This window comes from Rhinatrema bivittatum, chromosome 12, assembly GCF_901001135.1.
Source record: "Rhinatrema bivittatum chromosome 12, aRhiBiv1.1, whole genome shotgun sequence".
Taxonomy (NCBI): Eukaryota; Metazoa; Chordata; class Amphibia; order Gymnophiona; family Rhinatrematidae; genus Rhinatrema; species Rhinatrema bivittatum.
In genome coordinates, this window is record NC_042626.1 from 38085025 (window position 1) to 38110117 (window position 25093).

Genomic DNA, 25093 nt, shown 5'->3' on the forward strand with positions numbered 1-25093 from the left:
CATATGCAGATCACATGAAACTAATGTGCCCCGTGCTCAGAGGTGCACCTGCACCTTTTGTACTGAAAGCCCTGAATCGCACAATTCAAATGCCAGCAGTCTCGAATATCACTTGTTGTGACAAAGGCCCCAGCGCACCGAAACCTTGCGGTCACAATTTATAACAAAACATACTCAGGTCTGACTCACTTACTACTGAGGTCCTGGAAACATAATCCTGATACTGAGGACTCCCTCATTCACATGGATGGCTGGGTAGGGGAGGGTGGTGATGAACTCTATCGTGGTTTGTGCAGAGTGCTCCCCAGTTAGCACAGGGACTGAAAACCACCCTGCACTTTCTTGTTAAGGGCCAAGGGATTATGCTTTTTATGAAAGCCCATACTCACTGAATAAGAGCAAGCTGAGAGTCAGGGCACAGCGCGGCAATAGCTCTATTTTTAACCGTAGCAGTGCAGCTGAATAGATGGACCCGGAAGATGCTCAGGCAGGGAGCCCGTGAAGCAGAATGCAGACCTGGCGTGGAGCCTCCCTCCAGCAGCATGCTTTTCTGGGACCATACCTGGGAACACTCAGGATGTCACCCTGAGACTCGGGGAATTTCCATCAATTGCAGGATCTCAGGGGAAATACTAGAAATCTCAGGGCCTCCCTGTATATACAGCTCAGCCACTCCCCTTCCTCATTAAGCCCGCAGAGAACAGCGAGCCTGGAGTAGACACTGCAAGCAGCATGTGGGGAGAAACTGGAGAGGGGCTGCCATACACACAAACCTCAGTCTGCAGCTGTGATTCCAGGACTTGAGAATCACTCAGCTGAGAGTAGAGTGAGAATGCATAAGTCATGGAGCCGAGACTCATAGGGGGAGGCAGCAAAGAGAGTGCTGGGGTCAGGGAGAGACGAAGGGGAAGTGAGGGGGGGGGACAGGTGATGGTGATGGGCGGGAGGGGGAAAGAAAGTATGGATTAGTTGGGTGAGGGGGCATAAGGGAAGAGAGAAAACTGCTACATATTATTTCATTCCTTCACCCTCCCCACCCTGCCTTAATCAACAGCAATCTCAGGGTGACCACACCTCAGAAGTTCCCAGGTATGTCTGGGATGCATGAAAAGATCCATATGCAGCCAGTCACAGATTATCATATCGCTAGGTGAGGGCACAGAGTGAAAACAGGAGATACTGGTTCATATCCTCTCATTCTGATTAAACACTCCTTGTGGGACCTTGAGTGAGTCACTTAACCTCTCTGAGCATGAGTCACAAAGCTCTTTGCCCCCATAACCATACAATGGGGGAAAAGCCTTAAATAAATCAGGTCCTCTGTGCTGAAATTTAGAGATTTATTTGTGTATTCTGCCTTTCAGCCACTTCAAAGCACATTACATTCAGGTAGGGTGGGTATATCTATGTCCCCAACACAATGGAGGGGGAAGTGACTTGCGCTAGCTCACAAGGAGCAGCAATGGGATTTGAACTCTGACATCCCTCATTCACAGCCCACTGCACTAACCACTAGGCTACACCTCCACTCTCATACTTGGTTGTATTTTCTCTTAGTCCCCTCCTCATCTTTCCACCTAGAAAGAAAAACAAACATTTTCTCATAGTATCGGCTGAAAACAGAGACCACAAATGCTCTGGGAAAGTCATATGACAACACCTCCCTCCCCCCCCCCTCCATCTCATTACTCCCATGAGAACCATCCATTTCCTAGAGGTTGGTCCCGCCCATCTGGGATAAAATTTCTAGTAAGCAGATGAGCTTGTTTGTCAGTCAGCCAGAGCTGCTACAGGTGTGCTTCCCTACCCTTCTGCACATCCAGGTAGGACTTCATTTTCTTCTTTCTAGACTTGGCATATTTACCTGCACAGCTGAGTTGAGCATAGGCAAATAGCAGAGGTATTATGAACATGCCATTAAAATAGGCAGAAAAAAAATGCTTGTCTTTTGAGATAAATCAATCTTAGTAGGTTGTGCCTCCAAGGGAAGACTTTATTGAGGGGTGGGCCTGGGCAAGGAGACCCTGGAAGAATTTATCTTATACACAACACCAAAGTGTTGCAGTAAACTTAGCTGCCTTATAAGTCCAACTACCATTTAATATTCTAAAATACTAGGTAAAAATCATAGAAGTGGGAAAAAATAACAGCAAAAACTTCAAAAACAAATCACCTTTTAACAAGTGTATTTTTTTTTTTTAAATTAAAAATGACTAATGTCAGATGATCTTCTTTGCTGGAAATAAAAGATGGGTGCTGAAGAAGGTTTCTGCGTACACCTTCAGACAGTTTTGTTAAATTATTGGAACTCAGTGTAACAGAAATCCTAGACTGAGACATGATCATTAATGTTTTTCTGTTTATAGGTTACAATTCCATAATTTTTTTCCTTAAATCTCTACAGTCCATTGCAAAACTTAGCCTGAAATATTAGATAGTGTCAAGGGAATAGACCAGGAAAAAACATATTTTATCTATAAATAAACAGATATTTATATACAAATAAAAACATTTCAAATAGTTTTTCTATTTTCTGTATTTTGCTTTCAGTTTTACTGGCCCATTCTTCCGCTCTTATCACAAAAATTACATTTTCATTAGAGTAACCAGGACGTATTTGCCTTTCAAGAGAACCAACCTGCCAGCCAAGATAAAGATGATGCTGTCTTTCCAGGTTTAACCTTGACACTCAGCCAGCTGTACTCCTAGATGTGACATCTTAACTCCCCTCGCTCCACACGTCACCACTGGTGGAGCTTTCTGAAATGTCAACAAGGCTTTTGTTTTGTTTTGTTTTTTTAAGATTTGGGGTACATTTTCCAAAGCTTAGTCAGGACTTCTGTGCATAAGAATAAGGAGCTATGTTGCATAGATTGATTGTGTCTTTTCAGACGCCTAAAAGTAGTAGGCACATCATTTCACAAAATGCATAAATCTGGTCACATTCCTGAGGAGGGGATGTGGGAGAAGAACAGAATGGCATTTCAGGGTCATTTTTTTGAATTTTCATGTGCAACCTTAATTTTCAAACAAGATGCATTGAGCCTATTTTCAGCAATGTAGCAGCTTGTTATGTTAGCTGGATATAACTGAATATAAAAGGCTATCTTAAAGTTAGCCAGATAAGTATAAGCATATCCGGCTAACTTTAGGACTGCCCTATGGTGCGACCAGAATTAGCTGCCTAAGTTATTCGTCTAACTCTGCTCATCCCCGAAGTGCCTTTCGACTGCCCCTGGAACACCCTTGACTTATGCTGCTAAATTCCAGCCGCATTTAATATCGCCAGTTAGTTATTTAGAAGGATAACTTTTCAGTTATCTGTCTAAATGGCTTTTGAATATCAACCTCATTAATACTACTATTACTTATCACTTAACATATGCAGAGCTATACAAAAACACATTGGGGAGGATCTTTAACCCTGCGCGCAGGCGTAGAGGCTGCCGCGTGCATGTTATAAAATCCAGGGTCGGCACGCACAAGTGAGTGCACAATTGTGCAACTTGCGCACGCTGAGCCGCACCGCCTTTCTCTGTTCCCTTCGCCCCCCTGCACCTTCCCCTCCCTTCCCCTATCTAACCTGCCCCCCAGCCCTATCTAAAACCCCCTCCTGACCTTTATCAGGAAAGTTATGCCTGCCTCTGGGCAGGCGTAACTTGCGCACGCTGGCTGGCTGCCAGTGCGCCATCCCCCAGCACGGCGGCTGTTCCGGAGGCCTCAGTCCCATCCCCGGAATGCCCCCGGGCCGGCACCCCGCCCTCGACCCCTCCTCCAGAACGCCCCTTTTTCGAAGCCCCGGGACATACACGTGTCCCGGGGCTCGGCACGCACAGGGGCAGCTTTTCGGGGGTTACGCGCGTATGTTACGCGCGTAACCCTTTGAAAATCTGCCCCATACTGTACAATGGTGGTCCCTTCTCAGAGTTTACAAACTAATCAACACAAACATAAAGAGCAAAAAACAATTTGGGAATTTTATTTATTAAGAAAATGGTTAAAACGAATGTGAGAAGGATAATCTGTGGTTAAGATGTTAAAGCTGCCTCTGAAAGGTGGGTTTTGAGACTAAATTTGAATAAAGCCATTGAGGAAGAATGACACACTAACTCAGAAAATCTATTCCAAGCATACAGTGCAGCAAAGTGAAAAGTATGGAGTCGTGAATTAGTGCGTGAGGAGAAGGGCATAGATAAGCTTGAGTTCACCAGGAGGGTGTAGGGAGAGATAAGAGAGGAAAGGTAGTGAGCAGCTGCAGAGTGAAAGCTCTTGCAGATAAGAGAAGCTTGAACTCTACAGGGGGGAAACAATCAGCCAATATGGTGGCTTGAGAAGGGTTATATGAGTGTAGTGACACTGGTGAAAGATAAGGTGTGCAGCTGAATTTTGGATATAGTGGAGAGAGCTGGTTCACTGAGGGACCAGGTAATGGCATGCCATTTATGTGCATGACTTTTCAGCGCATTTGTGAAGAGGTTACGTTCTTGCGTAACATTTAATCGCATAGCACAATATTCAAACACAATTTATGCAGATCCCGTACATTTGAAAATAAATGTACTTTGTGCAAGCTTAAAGGCACAAACATAACTTTGCAGTTATATTCCACTCCCAAGATTCTGATTCCGACATATTTGATGGATAAGTTTCTGTATGCTTTGCTGCTTCCAGACTGTGCTACCAACCCAGGCTAAACAATTCCTTCTCTAAAAACCATGAAATTTGTGTGACAGTTTCTCTGCTGACTGTGTTTATCAGACAAGCCTCTGTAATTGTGATGTGTCTAAGAATAAAACTTCCTTTCTTATTATGGCACTGTCATGTCACATTTAAATATTATCTGTCACTTGCTTTAAGGCTTTTTGGTTTTGTTTTATGTGAAAATGGGAAAAAAACAGAGCTTGATTGACTAAAAGAAAAACACTGAAGACTTGCGGAATTCTCCTCTCCTTATGCGATTCTGAATATTGATAGTTGCTTCAGAGTCTATATGTGCCAGCTCTGTGCATGCTGTGGGTGTCTGAGCAACCCCAATTTTGAGAGATGCCAGTCAGCTAGGTTGTAGCTAAAACAGGCCTAAATCTAGCCAGCTTTCATATAATATAGCTGGCTAGATTTAAACCTGGGATTTCAGTACACAAAGATAGCCTCCTATCTGTGTTGGATGTTTACTGTGAGGTAAATGCTTTAGTGCAGCGATTTTAACATGTGGTATTTCAAATTCTGAGCGTTCTCTCCCCTCCTCAGCAAACCTGGTGCAACATGAGGATGGTAATGAGCTGATGTGTGAGCAAATGCTTGCACATCAGCTCATTACTAGGTAATCACATGCAAATAAAATAACACAGTTTGCATCAACATTTTTAAGGAAAGTTAGCTACACTTCAAGGGGCATGGCTAGTTTTCTCCAGGCCGTACCACAAAAAGAACAAGGTGTAACTTCTAAAATTAACAATAGGAACAACAGCAACCAAAGCCTTATTTGAATTATTAAACCCAATTCCTCAAATAAGAACACCTCAACAGCAGGATCCGCTGTGAGGAAACACTATCATCATAGGAAATGTGTCTGTTCAAGTCCAATGTTTTTTATATTTTTCAATTGCAAATAAAAAAAATTCAATTGTTATATTCGTAGCCTCTTAGCTTTTTTAAAGGTGATTAAATGTTACACAAGTAACGTAACCTATAAAAAAAAAAAAGCTAAGTAGCTATGAATATAACAATTGAATTTTTTTTTATTTGCAATTGAAAAATATAAAAAACATTGGACTTGAACAGACACAGTTCCTCTGATCGGCTGTTGAGGTGTTGAGGCTGTTGAGGTATAATTATATGAGGAATTGAGTTTAATAATTCAAATAAGGCTTTGGTTGCTATTGTTCCTATTGTTAACTTTCTCCAGGAGCATCGGGATGCTAACGTATATTCCAGAGCTCTCCTTAAAGGGCCCAAGAAGCCCAAACAGTATCACCTCCACAGTCTCAGTAAAATGCCTGGGGGTCTCAGGTCACCCCTGTCTCACCAATGCCAGCTGAACCCAAGCTGTAAAAAAGCGAAAAATAAATGTATTGTCATCCATTCCTGGATCATCCTGCCCCCCACCAAGTCCCATACCCTGCCTCCCTGTAGAATAAAATTGATTTCCCCACTCCCTAAACCTGCATAACTCCACCTCCAACAGCCCATGCTCCCCCCCCCCCCCCACAGAGTGGTTTAATGGAGTCTGGTGGACCCCTAGGACTCTGACCTTGGCACCATGTTGAAAATGGTGCCAGCTGGCTGCAGGGATATTTTTGCCCTATCAAGTGATGAGGTAAAAGTCTCCCTGTGGTCAACCAGTGCCATATTCAAAATGGCAGCACAAAGCCTGGACCCTAGGAAATGCTCCGGGCTCCACTAAACCACAAAGATTAATACAAGGGGGGATTGGGCTGGGCTAGGGTGCAGCATCATTTTTATTCCAAGTGGGGGCGGGGGTTTGGGAATTGGGAGAGAGCCCGAGAATGGGTAATAAATGTATGTTTTGCTTTTTCACAACTTGCACCACCTCAAGAGACAGTGGACAGGTGTGACGGAACATGAGGTATCTTGAGTCCCCTCCATGGATTTTACTGAGATCAGGATGGCATTGTTTGGACTGCTCAAGCCTTTTAAAAGATAGTGGTTCTCACTTGGAGCTGGCATTGGCGGGTTTAACAAAGCTGCGGGAAAATAGTGTGGCTTAGTAAATAGACCCCTTATCTATCTAGGGCTGAGCATGTGTGCTAGCCAACCAAGTACCTCCCCCATCTGTGTCCCAATGACACCTATGGTAAAACTCACATTTTGAGTGGCTAATTATAGCCTAGTGAACATAAATGGCTACACTTACCACTCAGTGGGAGTCAGTTCAAAAGCTCAGGTCTAGCTGGCTAACTTACAAGGAGGCTGATGCAACAAGGTGCACTCAGCGGAATGCACACTTTTTTACCCATAATTGTGCATGCATTTTATGAGCGAAAACTTTATTGCCAATGCAGCAAGGGATTTTACACTCATAAAATGTGCATGTAAAACGGTGTGTCCTGCATAGCACCCTTGTATTGAAGTCTCATGCAAGTGAAGGCATTAAGCATTACCCCCCACCCCCATGCAGAGAGATGTGCCGGCTTAACTCACTTTTTCTTAGCGCTGGAAATTTTACTCCAGGTCTCGAGGTGGAGTAAGGTTTCCAACGCTAGTTAAGCCATAATGCCAGTGCTAGAAGTGGGCTGCAGAAAGGAGTGACTTCAGACTTCACGCTCAGCCCAGAGATTTCATTTGCTGCAGCCTACACCAACTAAACCCCTCTTAAACAAAGTTTCACTTCCTGAAGCGGGCAGGACGAATCTTCTGTGCCTACATGATGTGTTGTTTTTAGGACCGACGAGATCTGTCTGTAGGGTGAACCTACAAGGAAAGACTCCCCTACCCCAGCCCATTCAATGGCAGCAAAGTGCAGAGCAGCCCCAGCAGTGTGGCCCTCCACCCACTCTGTGCTTGGGATCCTTGCTGTCCTTGGCTACCGTCAGGCTCCGGCCCCCTCCCTCTATGGCCAGGCCTGCACCTAAGGTGCCATGTGCATCTAAAATGTGCATTCAGCCTGTGCTGGGTACTCATGTTAAGTGTGTATGCACACATTCTAAGTTTTGATGCATAAGTATAACATTAGCTTGCTTCATTGGGAGTTAAAAAAAATTAGCTTGCACTTTATTTATTTCCGTGTTTTATATACCGTCATTCCATGTGAGAATCACTAGTTCACAACGGTGTACAGGTTTGACACTCACAGAAGGTGAGTTATAGAACACAAGAACATAAGAAATTGCCATGCTGGGTCAGACCAAGGGTCCATCAAGCCCAGCATCCTGTTCCCAACAGAGGCCAAACCAGGTCACAAGAACCTGGCAATTACCCAAACACTAAGAAGATCCCATACTACTGATGCAATTAATAGCAGTGGCTATTCCCTAAGGGGCGGATTTTAAAAGCCCTGCGCGCCGGCGCGCCTATTTTGCATAGGCCGCCGGCATGCGTAAAGCCCCGGGATGTGCGTAAGTCCCAGGGCTTTCGAAAAGGGGCAGGAAGGGGCGTGTCCAGGGCATTCCCGAAATGACGCGGCGTTTCGGGGGCGTGCCGTGGCGTTTCGGGGGCGTGCCGTGGCGTTTTGGGGGCGGTCCCGGGGGCGTGGCGCCGGCCCGGGGGCGTGGTCGAGGCCTCCGGACCAGCCCCCGGGACCGGAACATGAGCGGGGCTGCCAGCCGGCGCGCGCAAAGGTAGGGGGGGGTTTAGATAGGGCCGGGGGGGTGGGTTAGGTAGGGGAAGGGAGGGGAAGGTGGGGGGGAGGGCGAAGGAAAGTTCCCTCCGAGGCCACTCTGAAATCGGAGTGGCCTCGGAGGGAACAGGCAGCGCCGCTGGGCTCGGCGCGCGCAGGTTGCACAAATGTGCACCCCCTTGCGTGCGCCGACCCCGGATTTTATAAGATACACGCGGCTACGCGTGTATCTTATAAAATCCAGCGTATTTTTGTTCGCACTTGATGCGCGAAGAAAAGTACGCAATTGCGTATTTTTTAAAGATCTACCCCTAGTCAACTTGATTAATAGCAGTTAATGGACTTCTCCTCCAAGAACTGATCCAAACCTTTTTCGATCCCAGCTACACTGATGCCAGCAAATTCCAGAGCTTAATTGAGGTAGGCATACACACCGGTGATAAACCTGGGGAAACAATCTAAAACTAGGAGGTTACCACAGAGATAGATACATACTGTGCAAGCATAACCAGAATATGGGAGAAGCATTGAGAGTAGGGGGATGAGGTTCGGGACATATTTGGTCATTGGGTTCTAGGGGAATGAATTTTAGTGCACAGTTCTGCATCGGCCTCAAAGTTAGCTAGCTAGACCCTTTTTAAATTTATGTTATTTATTTATGCATTTTATATATCGTCATTCCAAACAAAGATCACAACAGTTTATAAAAGCGACATTCATATTATAGGTTAACATAATACTTAACATATTAACTCAAGGATTTATAAAGTAATTTGTGCTACATAATTTCCTTTTTAATAGTTTTCAGACGATAGTCAGAGAGTTGTTTTATGATACTTTACATCAGTGATTCCTTATCATTCATTCTTCAATCATTGTGTATAGTGATATATTATGTTAGATCATATGCATTTTTGAAGAGCCATGTTTTCAGCTCACGTTTGAACCTATTTCTTTCTGTTAACAGACGTAGCGAATTCCACAGTTTGGGGCCTGCTATGGAAAACATTCTGTCTCTTATTTGCGTTAGATGTGTATTTCACTTTGTTGGTACAGTTAATAGTCCTTTATTTTGCGATCTTAGAATTTGCTGTGGTGTGTATGGTTGAAGATTCACACTTAATAAGTAGTTTCTGTTATTGATGATGTTAAAAATTAGTGTTACTAGCCAAATTATTATTTCCGGGGCACTATCAGCTTACTGTAGAAATTTGGTCCATTTAATGACTGATTTTGTTCCATTTTTATATTCATTTTGTAAGACAGCTTAGACTGGGCACTACATGAGAATCAAAACAATAAAAAAAATTCATTAAAAATAAAGACAGGTAGGCACAAGGTACTTAAATAGTTTTGCTCAAGATTAAATTCTGGATAGGAGAGGGAAGAATCTCATAAGCCACACCGTCACTCCCCCTCTTCTCCTGGTGCTCAGAATGTTACTGCATGCTGTCACAGGTCATTCAGAGAGGAGTGAACTGTACTGAAGACTGCATGAAATGCTTCAACTAGAAATATTTGGGGGAATCTTTTCCATTGAACTGAGCTTTGTTTTACACACTAAATATTGCTGCATTAATTAACACTATGCAGGATCAGAACCCTATTACATTTTGGTAGCTGTGTGCTTTTTAAAATGGCATTATTACTACCTACATACAAGTAGGGTTTTAGACTGTATTTTTTGTCTATTTATTAATTTTATATGATGATGTTTTCATTGTTTTAATTATTAGTTTTAAATGTTTATTTTATGTTTTTGCTGTTAATCTATATATTATGAATGTTTACTATATGATCGGCTCTGTACAATTGTTCTGGAAGAAGCAGAATACAAAAACAAATTAATTAAGCAATTAAGTCTTATTCCATTTAATAGCAAGACCAAAAATAGCACCTGTGACTTGGCAACCATAGCCAAGATGTCACTTGGTTAAAGTCCATGTTATGCTAGCTTTGGTGAGTATGGATTTTAATCTTGATTTGAAACAAATGACTCATTTTTTTTAACACATGAACATTTTGGTATTGATGCTTTGAGATCATATGCCATGGATAACAAAGATTTGCAAAGGAAGCTGCAATCCTGTTGTCCTGGTAAAAGTAAGGCAACACCCAGCTTGTAGTGTATTCCCCTTTTAGTGGTTGCCTTACATGAAACTCAGGACTGGGTTGCTGACACTGGTGAGCACATCTGCAGCTGTCGCCCAGCATTGATAAGCAGTCCAGCATATACTCTGCAGCCAAACAACCTAACACTTCTAAGCTTCAGCTCTCCAGCATTGCATAAGGGACAAAAACACTGTGCAGCTAGTTGGAATTAATCCTTCCATTTCCCACTCAGATCACGTGCAACGTTTTACCTGCATGCAAGGTCAATCCATAGGCATGTGTGGGAGGTTTTCTTTTGTGTGGAGCATCTGAGCATTGCATGGGAAAGGTTCATATTCAACAAAGGGATGCCTGCATTCTAACACTGCCGTCACGCATTGGATTCCTGTTTCGCATCATCAAAAGGAGAACATTTCTGCCATGTGACATGAATGGGTGACGAATCCATGTCGACCTCTTGCTGGTCTGGGGGTGGAGGAGAGAGGACACACCAGGATGGCATAGCCTGTCATGGATTACTGCAGAGTGATGCTGGGGCTGCACCTGAAATCTTGTCAACCTGTGACACCCACACATGAGACCAGTACAAGGACTGCACACAATGTGGTGTTGCATGAGCTTGCGAGCAAGCTGCTGATATTGTAGTGATTCCATTGTTGATAAGAAATGCCTCCATTAAAACTCTAAAGGAAACATTGTGTGAACATGCACATTAGCTAGAATATTTGCAAATGTGTTTGGAAAACAAAAGTTTGACATTTTTGCACATCCTTACTACTTATCTAAATTAGCCAAGGGTTCAGATAATAAGTGTTCCACTTTTAAATAGGTACATTTGGAAAGTATGAACCTGAGCACATGCTGAGTTAAATTTCTTAAACATTTCCTTGTACAGTATTCTTGTAAAGGTATTGAAACAAATGTAATCTCCTTTCCGCCCTTCCCGTGGAACTGCCCACATCTCTTATTCTTTGTGGACAGGCTCTGCAGTGCTGGCTCTGTTTAGCAGCTGGCTATTAACTCATTGACCAAGCTGTGATTTAGTGCACGCTCCAGAGAACTTCCTGATAGAGTCTTAGTTTAGGCTCACAAGCCAGACTTTCATCTTTATTTTTTTTTTTTTATTGCTTATCATAAACGCTTTATGGTTGTTTTCATTTTCAGGGTCCTTCACGCTCAGTGCTTGCTCCTTCCTCTGCATTATTTATCAGGGACTCTTGTCATCGGTGGATACCTGGGCTTGTGCAGTCGCTCTGCTTGCCTGACCCAAATGGAAGGGTGGAGCACTAGAGACCAAGCAAGGAGCAGCAAACTTTTCACAGTAGTATCATGCCCCCCAAGTACTCCTAGATAATTCCTACAATAATCCACAGTATTCTTATCCCTGCATTCTGTCTTTTGCTGGAAATATCAATATTTTCAGTACTCTAAAGTCCTTCTGTTTTGTTGGAGTTTCCAGCAAAACTTCAGCAGAACTCCTGGTGATCCTCTGGCAGAACTCTCAGAAACCTAGGCTTCTTGTAAATTTAAATTTTACCAAAAGTAAAATGGTTGAAGTCAATCGAATAAATCTCAGACAACTATCTGTAGATGTGCACTACATCCAAAGAGATTGCCCATCTCTACTTTTTTGTCTGGTTTCGGCTTTGAGTCCTATACTGGAAGTCTCTATGTGTCCTAGCCATGGAATTCCCAAGCATATATTGTGAATCCTTTAACAGTAATTTGCTTAGGGACACCATGTAACATTATGGATTGCACCTTCCTTTTATGCTTTGGTAGTTGTAGGCCTAAGTTTCTTTGCAAAATGTATAAGGCAAGTAGCAGAATGATTCAGAATAAGTATTCAAAAACCAGGATCAAACAATAATGCCCCACTTCATGGAGTTGTGCAGTAAGGAGGATACCATGGATTAAACTGGAAAGAGGGAATAAATCTACTGTGTATATATATACATATATATATATATAGGTGTAATATACAGACCTGAATCACAGACAGAAGAAACGGGTAGAGATTTAATAAAGGATATTGATAAAATTGCTATGAAAGGGGAAGTGCTGTTGCTAGGGGATTTCAATCTACAGGACGCTGAGTGGGACATCCTGGCTATGGTGTCTTCTAGAAGCAGGGAAGATCCTGGATTCTCTGCAGGGAGGATTGTCCTGTCAACTGGTAACAGAATCCACACCGAAAGGGGGCGATACCAGACCTAGAAATTACCAATGGGGACAGCTAGTTTGATGTTATAGTGGATGAAAATCTGAGATCCAGTGATCACCCAATGGTATGGTTCAGTATTGAGGCGCAGGAGATGAAGGTTCTTTCAAAGGTGTGAGAGTCCTAGACTTCAGGAAAATTAACTTTGTTAAAATGGAGGAGGAGCTCAAGAAGTTATTAGCTGGCTGGGATAATCTAGGGGAAGAAGAAGAAGAGCAGTGCAAAACTAAAAGGAGATATTTTGAGGGTAATTAACATTTTTGCTAGGAAGTAAGTATAAGAGGAAAAAGAAGCCATTATGGTTTTCTAAAAAGGTAGCTGAAAAGGTAAGGGAGAAAAGGTTAGTGTTCATAAACTACAAGAGATCGGAGAAAGAGAGGCAACAAAATCTGGAAAAGCTAAGAGAAGCTGGGAAAGTAGTCAGGAATGCAAAAATTCAAGTGGAAGAAAAATAGCAAATATAGTACAACAGGGGAACAAGACTTTTTTAGATATGTTAGTGATAGAAGAAAGTAAAAACAATTGTGAAGAGGTGAAGAGAAGAAATATGTAGAAGATGATAAGGAAAAAGTAGAATTTCTCAACAAATATTTCTGTTTAGTGTTCTTTGCAGAAGGGCCAGGAGCAGTACCACATAAAATGAATACAAATAAGATTGGAAGTGAAGTAATCCTCAAACAAGTTTCAGAAAAATGTGCTTAAAGTATATTTATTTAAGCACATTTTTCTGTATATTTATGTATTTGATTTATATTCCACCTTTCAGACACTTCAAAGCGGATTATGTTCTGGTGATGAGGCCAATTAGGATCCATCTGAGGGTACTAAGAGAACTTCACAATACTAAAATGCTCCTTCTCTCTAATTCTGATACCATTTGACGGGGTTTTGATTGTGGAATTTTTTTGCATTCATTCTCCTAGCTATTACATCTGCCTTTGACACCATTGATCAATGTATCTTTCTCTCCAGGATGTGCTCTCTCGGTATTGCTGGTTCTGTGATTTTATGGTTTACTTCACAACGTTCTCAACATGTAAAAATTGGGTCAGAAATTTCAACTTGGTCCCTTTGACCTCTGGTGTACCTCAAGGCTCGGCATTATCAGCAGTGCTTTTCGACATCTATCTGACTCCTTTATGTCAGCTGCTTGCCAACCTTGGGGTATACTATAATTTGTATGCTAGATGACATACAATTTTTTTTCCCCTCAAGGATACTTGGCATTAGGGATGTGAATCGTTTTTTGACGATTTAAAATATCGTCCGATATATTTTAAATCGTCAAAAATCGTTAGAGCCGCGATACAATAACAAGTCCCCCGATTTATCGTCAAAAAATCGTAAATCGGGGGAAGGGGGAGGGGAAGGGGGAGGGCGGGAAAACCGGCACACTAAAACAACCCTAAAACCCACCCCGACCCTTTAAAATAAATCCCCCACCCTCCCGAACCCCCCCAAAATGCCTTAAATTACCTGGGGTCCAGAGGGAGGGTCCCGGTGTGATCTTTTACTCTCGGGCCTCCGGTGCGTTATAGAAATGGCGCCGGCGCTACTTTTGCCTTGTCATATGACAGGTCAAAGGTAGTGCCGGCGCCATTTTGTTTTTTGTCCCCCGACGTCAGGAGCGTAGGAGATCACTCCCGGACCCCCGCTGGACCCCCAGGTACTTTTGGCCATTTTGTACGGAAAAACGATTCGAGTGCAGGAAGTCGTTCCCGGACCCCCGCTGGACTTTTGGCAAGTCTTGTGGGGGTCAGGAGGCCCCCCCAAGCTGGCCAAAAGTCCCTGGGGGTCCAGCGGGGGTCCGGGAGCGATCTCCTACGCTCCTGATGTCGGGGGACAAAAAAACAAAATGGCGCCGGCGCTACCTTTGCCCTGTCATATGACAGGTCAAACGTAGCACCGGCGCCATTTCTACAATGTACCGAAGGCCCGAAAGTAAAAGATCACACCGGGACCCTTCCTATGGACCCCAGGTAATTTAAGGCATTTTGGGGGGGGGTTCGGGAGGGTGGGGGATTTATTTTAAAGGGTCGGGGTGGGTTTTAGGGAAGTTTTAGTGTGCCGGTTTTCGATTTACACGATTTACACGATATTTAAAAAACCCAAACTGCGACGATCCGATTCCCTCCCCCTCCCAGCCGAAATCGATCATTAAGACAATCGATCACACGATTCACATCTCTACTTGGCATCTCAAAGAGCACTTCATCTCATCATGTCTTACAACCATTCAAGATTGACTTTTTGAAAACAAATGTGCCTTAAAAACCGAAATTGTAATCTTATCTCGGTTCCCTCTTTCTTATGTTTCTAAAGAAATAATCTTCAAAAATCAAAATATACCCATATCCAAAGCAGTTCATACTCTCAGCATTCTCATCAATCTGTCTCTTTGCATGCTCACATCAAGGCTTTTTTCAAGCTACAACTCTTACACCATCTAAAACCACTTCTGGATCCTCCTGATTTTCGAACAGTTCTTCAATCACTTCTTTTCTCTAGTTTGGATTATTGCAATGCACTTTTCACCAGTTTGCCTGCTTATTCAATTTATCCTTTACAGAATATCCAAAATTCTGCTGCCAGACTATTAATGGAAACACATATACATGAACACATCACCCCAGTTTTGCAAATGTTACATTGGCTCCCAAATTCATTTCAGATACAAAATAAGCTCACAGTTTTGTTTATACCCTCATTCATAATATTCCTTCACGTGGATTGCAGCAACACTAAAAATTCATACTCGCCTCGGTCCAGAACTTTATGCTTCTCTAGTCAGTGCCTTCTAGATATTCCCTTTCCTAGGACAGTCCATCTTGAAGAGACTAGAGAACATCTCCATTGCCGGCCTTTTTTTTTTTTATAGAACTCCCTCCCAAAAGAGATAAGAACAATAGCAGAACCAAAGATTTTTCTGGAAAGCTCTTCAAATCAATTTTTTTCTAAAGGCATTTTCCATCTGAGTATTATAAAGTCATCTATATTGACAATAGTTAGTGCTGATAGACCCATCAATGTCTGTGATTTTGTTTGATTTTTGTGATTGATGTTTGATTCTTATGTAATTTTATTATGTGTGGTTTCTTGTACCCCACCCTGAATGTAGGAAGGGCAAGTAATAAATATTTTTAAATAAACTTAGAGAAGTCTTGGCAACATCGCTGGCTGACCTTATCAATGCTTTTTAGTTGGGAATAGTTCTGAAGGACTGGGAATGGACAGATGAGGTTTTTATTCATAAACATGGAAGTAACGAGGTTGAGAACTACAAGCCAATTAGTCTGACCTTTTTGGTGAGCAAATTAATGGAGTTACTGCCAAAACAGAGGATAGTTCAGTTTCTGGAGTCCAATGAATTGCAACATCTGAGGCAATATAATTTACCAAAGATAGATCTTGTTAGATGAATCTGCTAAATTTCTTTGATTGGGTGCCCAAAGAGTTGGCTCAAGGGAGGGTGCTAGATGTAGTAGGGGTGTGCATTCGTTTGCAACGTATTGGCAATCCACAACGTATAGGGCCATATTCGTTGTATTTGTTGCGTCGCAAAATGTATCACGATTTCCCACAAATACAACGAATCTTCACCAAATTATTCAGCCGTCTAAAGGAGTGAACTTAAACAAACCCCCACCCTCCTGACACCCCCCCCCCAAGACTTGCCAAAACTACCTGGTGGTACAGCGGGGGTCTGGGAGCCATCTACTGCACTCACGCCGTTGGCTGCCGGTATTCAAAATGGCACCAATAGCCTTTGCCCTTACTATGTCATAGGGGCTACCGGTGCCATTGGTCGGCCCCTGTCACATGGTAGAAGCACAAGATGGCACCAGTCGTCCATTGCTCCTACCATGTGACAGGGGCCGACCAATGGCACCAGTAGCCCCTGTGACATAGTAAGTGCAAAGGCTATTGGTGCCATTTTGAATACCGGCAGCCGACGGCGTGAGTGCAGTAGATGGCTCCCAGACCCATGCTGGACCACCAGGGAGTTTTGGCAAGTCTTGGGGGGGTCAGGAGGGTGGGGGGGTTGTAGTTAATTAAATTTTAGCCAGGAAACAAATAAGAATGGAACGCATGAACAGATCAGGGGCCCCCCCTTGCCGAATGCAACGTATCTGCCCCCCCCCGACGAATACCAAATGTCATGTATGCGGTCCCTCTGCACATCCCTAAGATGTAGTGTACTTGGATTTGTAAGGCGTTTGACACAATTCTGCATTGGCAACGTATAAATAAATTGAGCACCCGTGATATGGGAACTAAAGTGACTGACTGGTTTAGAAACTGGCTGAGTGTTAAGTGACAAAGAATAGTGGTAAATGGAGTTCACATTGAAGAGGGAGGTGCTACTAGCAGTGTGCCGCAGGGATCAGACTTATACCAGTTCAACATTTTTGTGAGCACCATAATGGAAGAATTATTGGAAAAGGTTAGCTTTTTGTCTATAATACCTTAATCTGCAACAGGGTAGACAGCCAGGAAGGTATGGAAAATGTGAAGAGAGATCTAGCAAAGTTTGAGGAATGGTCTAGAATCTGGCACCTAAGATTTAATGCTAAAAAATTAAGTCCTATATTATGGCAACAAAAAGTCATGGAAGAGGTACAGTATTGGGGATGAAATTCTTCTAAGCATGAAAGAAGAGTGAGATCTGGGGGTGATCCTATCTGATAATCTTAAGGTGGCCAAATAGGTAAATAAAATGACAGCAAATAAACAGAAAGATGCTTGACTACATAGGAAGAGGAATGTCAACAGAAAAATGGAGGTGATATTGCCTTTGTATGGACCCCGTTGAGACCTCATTTGAAATACTGTGTCTAATATTGGAGACCACATCTTCAAAAAGACATAAACCAGTTGGAGGGTGGCTACTAAAATGGTCAGTGGTCTTCATTTTAAAGCATAGGGAACAGACAAAGATATAAATATCTACACCCTAAAGGAAAAGGGAGATATGATAGAGACATTTAAATTTCTCCAAGGTTTCCATGCACAGAAGGTGAGCCTCTTTCAATCGAAAGAAGGCTCTAGAACAAGGGATTATAGGATGAGGGTGAAAGTAAGGAATAATCTTAGGAAATATTTCTTTACAGAGAAGATAGGTGATGAATGGAACAGCCTCCCAGTGGAGGTGGTGGAGACAAAAACAGTATCTGACTGATTAGAATTGTAAAACTGGGATTAACAGATTCTGATCTATGTATAAAATGCAAGGTAGATAAATTTATGATTGTCCTCAAATTTTTGCCTTTTGGGAAGAGGTATTGAAGAAGATTAATCACATTTTTACAGTTAGTTTGGAAGGCAATAAGCTGATAGCACCATGTTGCATTATGTTGTCCCCCTCCCCACTCCCTGTTCATTGTACTTTCCATCTATTGTTTGATGTAAACCGATATGATGTGCCTACTAATATCGGTATAGAAAAGCTGTTAAATAAATTAATAAAATAAAAAACAAACAGTTTTTGGAATAATGGAAATGGGTGAAAATGTTCCAGTCATACCGTACTATCGGGTCTATCCAGTAAAGTGCGGCCGCATTTACCCCGCTCCTAACCCGCGTTAGCCCTTCCTGCGATCCCGAATCCCCTTTAACCTACTCCTACCGCGTTCTAAAATCCCCAGGCAACCCCTTCCGCACGCGACATGTATATTGCATGCAAACGAGTGAATTAGCTATTCCCTAGCATCCCGTAACCCGCGCCCCGACTATCGCTATCTTTCCATGCCGTTTTGTCGCGCATTTCACCTGCTAACTTACCGCCTACCCTTACCCCTGCGGTAGAGGCAGGGGTAAGGGTAGGCGGCAAGCTTTCCCCCAGCCCCCGCTCACCTGCCCCGGCCGCGATCATGGGTGCCAGTCTCCGGGGCAGCCCCAGTCCTCTCCCCTCCTCCCAAAGCAAAAAAAAAAAAAGCGAAAAAAACATTGCAGCCCCCTCCGATGTCCGGAGGGGGCTGCAAAAAGTAAGTCGCTTCGCCGCTTCGTACTGCCAGCCCCTTCTTCCCTCCTCCCGGAGCAAGGCTGCTTTTTGCGCCCTGCTTCGGGAGGCGGGAAGAAGAGACACTGACAGTGTGAAGCGGCGAAGCAACTTACTTTTTGCAGCCCCCATCGGACCTCCCCTGCCTCCCGCTGCGCGACTTACTTTTTTTTGCAGCCGTCCGGCCATCAGCTGGAACAGATCGTGGCTCCCCTGCCTCCCTGCGAAGATGGATGCCTGCACGGGGGAAAGCGGCCCCTGTGCGTGCAATTGGCCGCTCAAGACGTGACGTCACGACGTTTGGCCTTAGATGTCTAAAACCACTATTAACTCAGAGTGACTTTAGAACAGTTCTCCAGTCACTGATCTTTTCTAGCACTGACTATTGCAATTCACTCTTACTAGGTCTTCCGTCTTCCACACTCCGCCCACTTCGAGTATTGCAAAATGCAGCAGCTAGAGTCTTAACTGGAAACAAAAAAAGTGATCATATAATACCAACCTTGATAAACTTGCATTGGCTCCCCATGAAATATCGAATCCAATTCAAAGTACTTTGTATTATACACAAACTAATCTATAGTGACCAAACAGATTGGTTAAATGCAGCAATCCGGTTGTACAAGCCTCAAAGAAGTTTAAGATCAACAGACAAAGGATTGCTGGCCATTCCATCCGTATATTCTGCCCATTTGAGCCAAGTAAGGGAAAAAAACTATCTCTTTAGCTGGACCCAAGCTGTGGAACATTCTCCCCACAGAACTAAGGTTACAATTAGACAATAAAATTTTTTAAAAGGGTCTAAAGGCCTGGCTATTCGGTATCGCCTATAAGGACAATAAATGAGAGCAGCTCAAACAGACAACATTTACTATGCACTACATCTATTTATGATTATTCTATTTGTTTATTTTATACTAATTTTTAGACTGATAAATATTGATTTTGTATTTTTAGTTAAATATGCAATTAAGTTTGATATTTTGTAGTATGTATAACACCTGTATTTTTAGATTTAATATGTCTTTTTAATATTTTAATTTTTATATGATTTTAATGATACCATTTTATATGAAGCTTGTAAACCATTGTGAAGGCTAGTCTAAATGATGGTACATAAAAACCAATAAATAAATAAAAATGTATCGCTTTCCAGGTATTACAATAAAATCGTTCAAAGCGATATACATAAAAACTAAAAATAAAACAACCAAATAATTAAAACATCAAATACATTCTTAAAATACATATCAATAACATGCCATTCATCAATTATGAGACCTAGTTGCAGATATTTAATTGAGAGATTGAAATCTATGAGACTGAAAACTTTTTGAAGAAAAAATCCTTGTAATGTCTTTCTCTTGCTCACATGAATAGCCTCTCGTGGATCCCCACACGTGATACTTTAATGGTCATGTCATCATAATCTTACTTTGCATTGTACTCTGCGTCTTAAAGCAGCATTCTTTCCTACTCTTTACTATGAATGCTGAGATATACCCCTCTGTCAACTTATGATACAATATGAAAGTAACTAAAATGTGTCAGGATTTCCTTACTGTGCTACTAATGCATTTAGGGATTTTCACCCACAGGTAGCATTGTTTTATCCTCCTGTACTGCATCTCCTTCCACCCAAGGGCTAGTCCTGAAACCTCTTTAATTGTATTTGTTAGAACTATATCGCTGATTTGTGGAGGGCCTGCTGGGAGAAAAGAACTATGGAACGACCTTCCTTATCCATTGCCCTTGCAGTTTTATTGTGCTACTGCTGCCTGCTGAGGTCTACAGAAGGTAAGATTGCCCCTCTGTTCTCACCTGTAAGTTGATGCCAATAATGAGGACTTGTATTCTTTTACAAATTATAGAGGCCAATGTACTAAGTTAGAGGCCTCTTTCCAAGAAAGTTTGCTACAGATGCAAATAATCTCCAGAGCATACTTTCACGATACATTTTATGGCTGTTCCTGGCCATAGTAATGCACAATCATGGCCGCCATCGTATCATGGAGCCGCAAGCCACAGCAAAAGCCCCACCAGTCTCTCTGTGTACCAAATTCCTGGAGGATCATGGGGCAAGGGCTGACCTCTACACCACCCTGTGGATTACAATGCCCTTCCTACATCTAAGCTCCACTCCATTTTATTAAAAAATTCCCTATAATCTTCTGAGCAGGCACCACTGCCACATAAAGTAGTGCAAACTGTCAGTGGGCTCCATTTTCCAAGATGGCACTGGTGGGGAAGGAGTGAGTGGGGAATGCTCCTGCCCTCTGGAGAACCCCAACACTTTCTGGGTAAACTTGGGGGGACCAGAAGGATTGGGGGGGGGGCACTCAGGGCTTCAGGAACTTTTATAAATGGGAGCTGGGTTTAGATTGAGGAGGGGCATTGTGACTGGACTAATTTTTAAACAAGTGGTGCATGGGTCAGGAGGGAGGTCAGCCCTTGCCCCATGGACCACCAGTGATTTGGCACAGGAGGGGGATCCTTTACTAGGGCTTGTGGACCCTTTAAACAATGGTGGCCACAGATTTTCTATCCATACAACTAAGCTGGGTAGAAAACTTGCACGTGAATCTTGGCTCCCAAGAAAGCCAAAAGCGATAACTAAACCTTACATCTTTTTAGTAAAAAGTGGCCCATGAAGAAGTCTTAGTGCACCATTTTTGCTTGAATCTGAATTAATGAGCCACTTTGCATAATATTGTATTGCAGCAGCTCATTAATTCAGGTTTGCAGGGAGTTTTCATGCGTAGTGGATTACACATGGTTTACTATATGAGAGGCAGCAAAAACTGTAAATGTTTTTGCAAAAGGGAGAAATGCAGAAAATCACACAAAAGCTCAAAACACTGGCATTTGGGTCCGCTTTGTGCATTTTAACACATACAGATGCCCATCTGTGAAAAAATGTACAGCTTAATACATCAGTGTATTTTGTGCAAAATGTTATAATCGGTAAGAAGGAAAATCTGCAAAAAAAAATTAGCAAATGGGGCTTCACGTGCAAAAAAGCACAAAACCACAGAAATGTTGGAATTTCCGGATACATGTATTTCTGTACAAAGCCACCATATATTTGAATTTTTGCAGTTCAGTACATGAGCCTTAAAGCAATATGGCTGCTGTTAGTCCACTTGAATGCACAAAAATAAAGGTCAACAAACATACAAAAATATAAGCTGATGCCTTTTTATTGGACTAACCTAACTCTCAAAAACTAGTCAAGAAATGTATTAACACTGCCTTCTTCAGGTCCAAACAGAATGAGCAGGTTAGAGTAAAAGATGACACTGCCAGAAATTGCAACAGATTTACTTGTAATTTCTGGCAAATGTCATCTTTTAGTCTGATCTGCTCATTCTGTTTGAACCTGAGGAAGAGAGTGTTACATTTCTCAACTAGCTTTTGGAAGTTTATTATGCAATGGCCCTCCCTGAAATATAGCAGATTCTAATTAACAAAATACACAGTGGTCAGTATGTCATCCTCACCACCACACACTGCACCATGGTCTCAGGTCTTTTGCCATAGGATTAATAAAAAGGTTTCAAACCGGTGGTGCCGATTATGATGGTGAATATTCTAATGTAGGAGATTTTAATTCATAACATACCATCAACGGCAAGAGGGAAATAATGAAAGCCATTTCCGTGGGTAAAACGCTGTTTGATTACACTGGGCAACAATGAAAGTGTTACTGACCTAAAAAGGTCCTACTCTGTAGTATCTTGATGTGCTGAACACGAATATGACCATGAAACGTTTTTATTGGCTCTCGTTTTGAAGATATTTAATATAGTTCACTTTCTATATTTAGTCATGTAAATATATCCAGTAGGACTGTAAATAAGCCCAGAATGATGTAATATTGCATCATATTGCATAATACCATCATGCACACATCATCCAGAGTTTATTACATCATTTTCTGATGCAATGCAGTTCTACTGCCATGCTGCTGCTGCCGAGTAAGCTGACGTCAGCAGTGTACTATATGAAGCCCAGTCAGAAAGGGTGAGCATTTGAAATATTCATGCTGGCTGACTACTGCTGGACACTCCGCAGAGATGCTCCCGAACAGGTGTACAAGAGACAAGCAAAGAAATCTAAGATGTAGTCTATGACTTCATTTTTCAAACGGTATTAACCGTAGGTCTCCTACTATTGGCATACAGTTCAAGATGTAATTATATTATTGCATATTACAAAAAAACTAGAGCCAGTTTTGCATTTTCACAGTCACATTCGTGTTTAGCACATGGAAATTTATAAGAATTGACTAATTTCATTTCAGTAACATGACGTTTGTGAAAATTTGTTGCCCAGTGTATTGCCCACCTGCTTCACAGGGTAAACGTATGGGCATATGTCAGCAATGGCAATGGACATACATGTACCCACATAGTTTGTGGGCATCCTCAGGAGTGGGGTTGGGTTGGGGAGGCAACTATGCACACAGTTTTAGTTATTCAAAGTCACACACGTTACCTCTTGGCTCTTCAGGTGACCATCCTGTTTGCCTAATAGAAGCATTGGCCCTGCTCTTAGGCTTACCATATAGCATCAGGTCTCAAGAGACAGGCTGAGCCAGTCCCGGCAGGCACAGAGATAGGGTGACACCCCCCCCTCCCCTTTTCTTGGGAAACTCAGGATTACATTGCCATGCATACAGTGGGGCAGAACCGGGTCTGGCTACAGGGAGCCATCTGGTCATCTTAAGTCTGCTATGTCCTGCATCTGTTCTCTCTGGATTCAGGTTGATAAAGATTATTTCATTATCCTTTATTGTCCAAGGGGCAAGAGGAAGGCTTTCAGAGCTGAACTACAAATTTTACTTTGCCACTAACATATGAGTCTCTTGCTTTCTTACACTTTCAGGTCAGAAACAAGAAAATTTCAAGGAAAAGGTAATTAGTATTGTAACATCCTCATATCCTTCACTGGGAACCACATTTCAGAGACTGCTGCTGAGCACTGTAAAACTCATTGCAGTATCTGGATAAAATACCGATTTGTGCTTTGGGGAGGGCAGATTCAATCTGTAAGGCCCATGGGATCACATTAGGAAGAAAAAGAATCCACACCAAGTATTATGTTCCAAACAAAAAAACAATAAATTTACTGAAGACCCAGAAGCAGTAGAGGAAGAGAAATATGTAAAATAATTCAGGCAAAACAATTTACAAGCAGTTAAGGAACATATTCAAACCTCTCTGTATTCTCCAGTCACTTAAGGGAAAATACTGGGAAGGTTATCTGTTGGAACTCCCCCAGGAACTCACTTCATGCCCAAATGGAAAAACTAGAAATCCTCTTCTTGCACCCAGGGTTACTTACTGGCTGCAGACGGTCAGGAAACAACCTTTTCCCCTTCGTATTGATGTATTTAAGGGTATTTTCCTGTCTTGATGCATTAAGGCTGGCGAGACTCTGGATGTGCAGTTAGAAAAAGTAACTTCCTTATTTACTCACATGAGGCAGAAACTGCTTAAGGCTGGACATGTGACAAAGGTGCCAATGCAATACAGGGCGCTCAGCCGAGCGCACTGTATAACCCACGCTCCGAAGCGGGTTAAATCGCTGCTAATGAATCCCCCTAATGCAATAGGGGGATTAGCGCCTATTTAACTGGCGTGGGACGCAGAGTGAAAGGGATAGCGCTCATCACATGCAAATGCACGTGAATGAGGCTATTACTCATTCACTCCGCATGCAAAAAGATAAAATGTGCATCTCAGATGCACATTTATCGCTCACCTATCAACGCCTGCCTGGAGTTTATCGGCGTCTGTTTTCATTACTCACAGACAGGCAGGTTATGAAAACGGCATTTAACGGCGTCGGTCTTCATAACCGGCAGCCACAGCGAGGTCGCATTAGCAAGGAGGCGCTTAGGTCGCGCAAGCGACCCTAGCACATCCTTGCTAGCGCAACCCCCTAATTTGAGTATTGCATGGTGCCCCCCCTTGCAGGCACCATGCGCACGTTAGGAAAGCGGGCGCTGACTTTTCAGCGCCCGCTTTCCGCACTTTATATTGCACCGGCCCCACAGTGGGCTAAATAGCAAGCAACCATATACTAACAGGAACATAACCAGATGTTATGAGCACTTGTTTACTTCTAAAAAGGACTGTTAGATTGCATAAGGAAGGTAAAGCTTGTGACGCCTGCGACAGATGAATAATTATTAGCCTAATGAATACAAATGCCACAGTTCCGTATTTCTGACCAATCAGATAAAAGACGCAGTTCCACATTCCTAGGAAATAATTATATCAGGAAATGTAATGAATAATTCATGAAAGAATATATTGACTGACATTTGATTTGTTTATTCTCTATACCTGTCCTTTTATGGTTTAAAGCAGAAGTTAGGAAAAAGTATAAATGTATGGACTATTACTACGTAGATAAGACTGCTTCTTGATTTTTGTCTGGGTATTCTTCCAGTACGTGC

General features: G+C 42.6%; 1 protein-coding gene across 1 annotated transcript in view; it reads left to right on the forward strand.

The window, feature by feature from the left end:
- Nucleotides 1–1694: 1694 nt before the first annotated feature.
- LOC115074536 (otoancorin-like) overlaps nucleotides 1695–25093 on the forward strand; it is a 91316-nt gene continuing 67917 nt past the window's right edge. Inside the window, exons 1-3 of the mRNA XM_029574092.1 lie at nucleotides 1695–1823; nucleotides 20307–20424; nucleotides 23515–23543. Coding sequence (XP_029429952.1) covers nucleotides 1758–1823; nucleotides 20307–20424; nucleotides 23515–23543 — 213 coding nt within the window. The 5' untranslated portion in view covers nucleotides 1695–1757. The remainder of the gene's footprint in view (nucleotides 1824–20306; nucleotides 20425–23514; nucleotides 23544–25093) is intronic.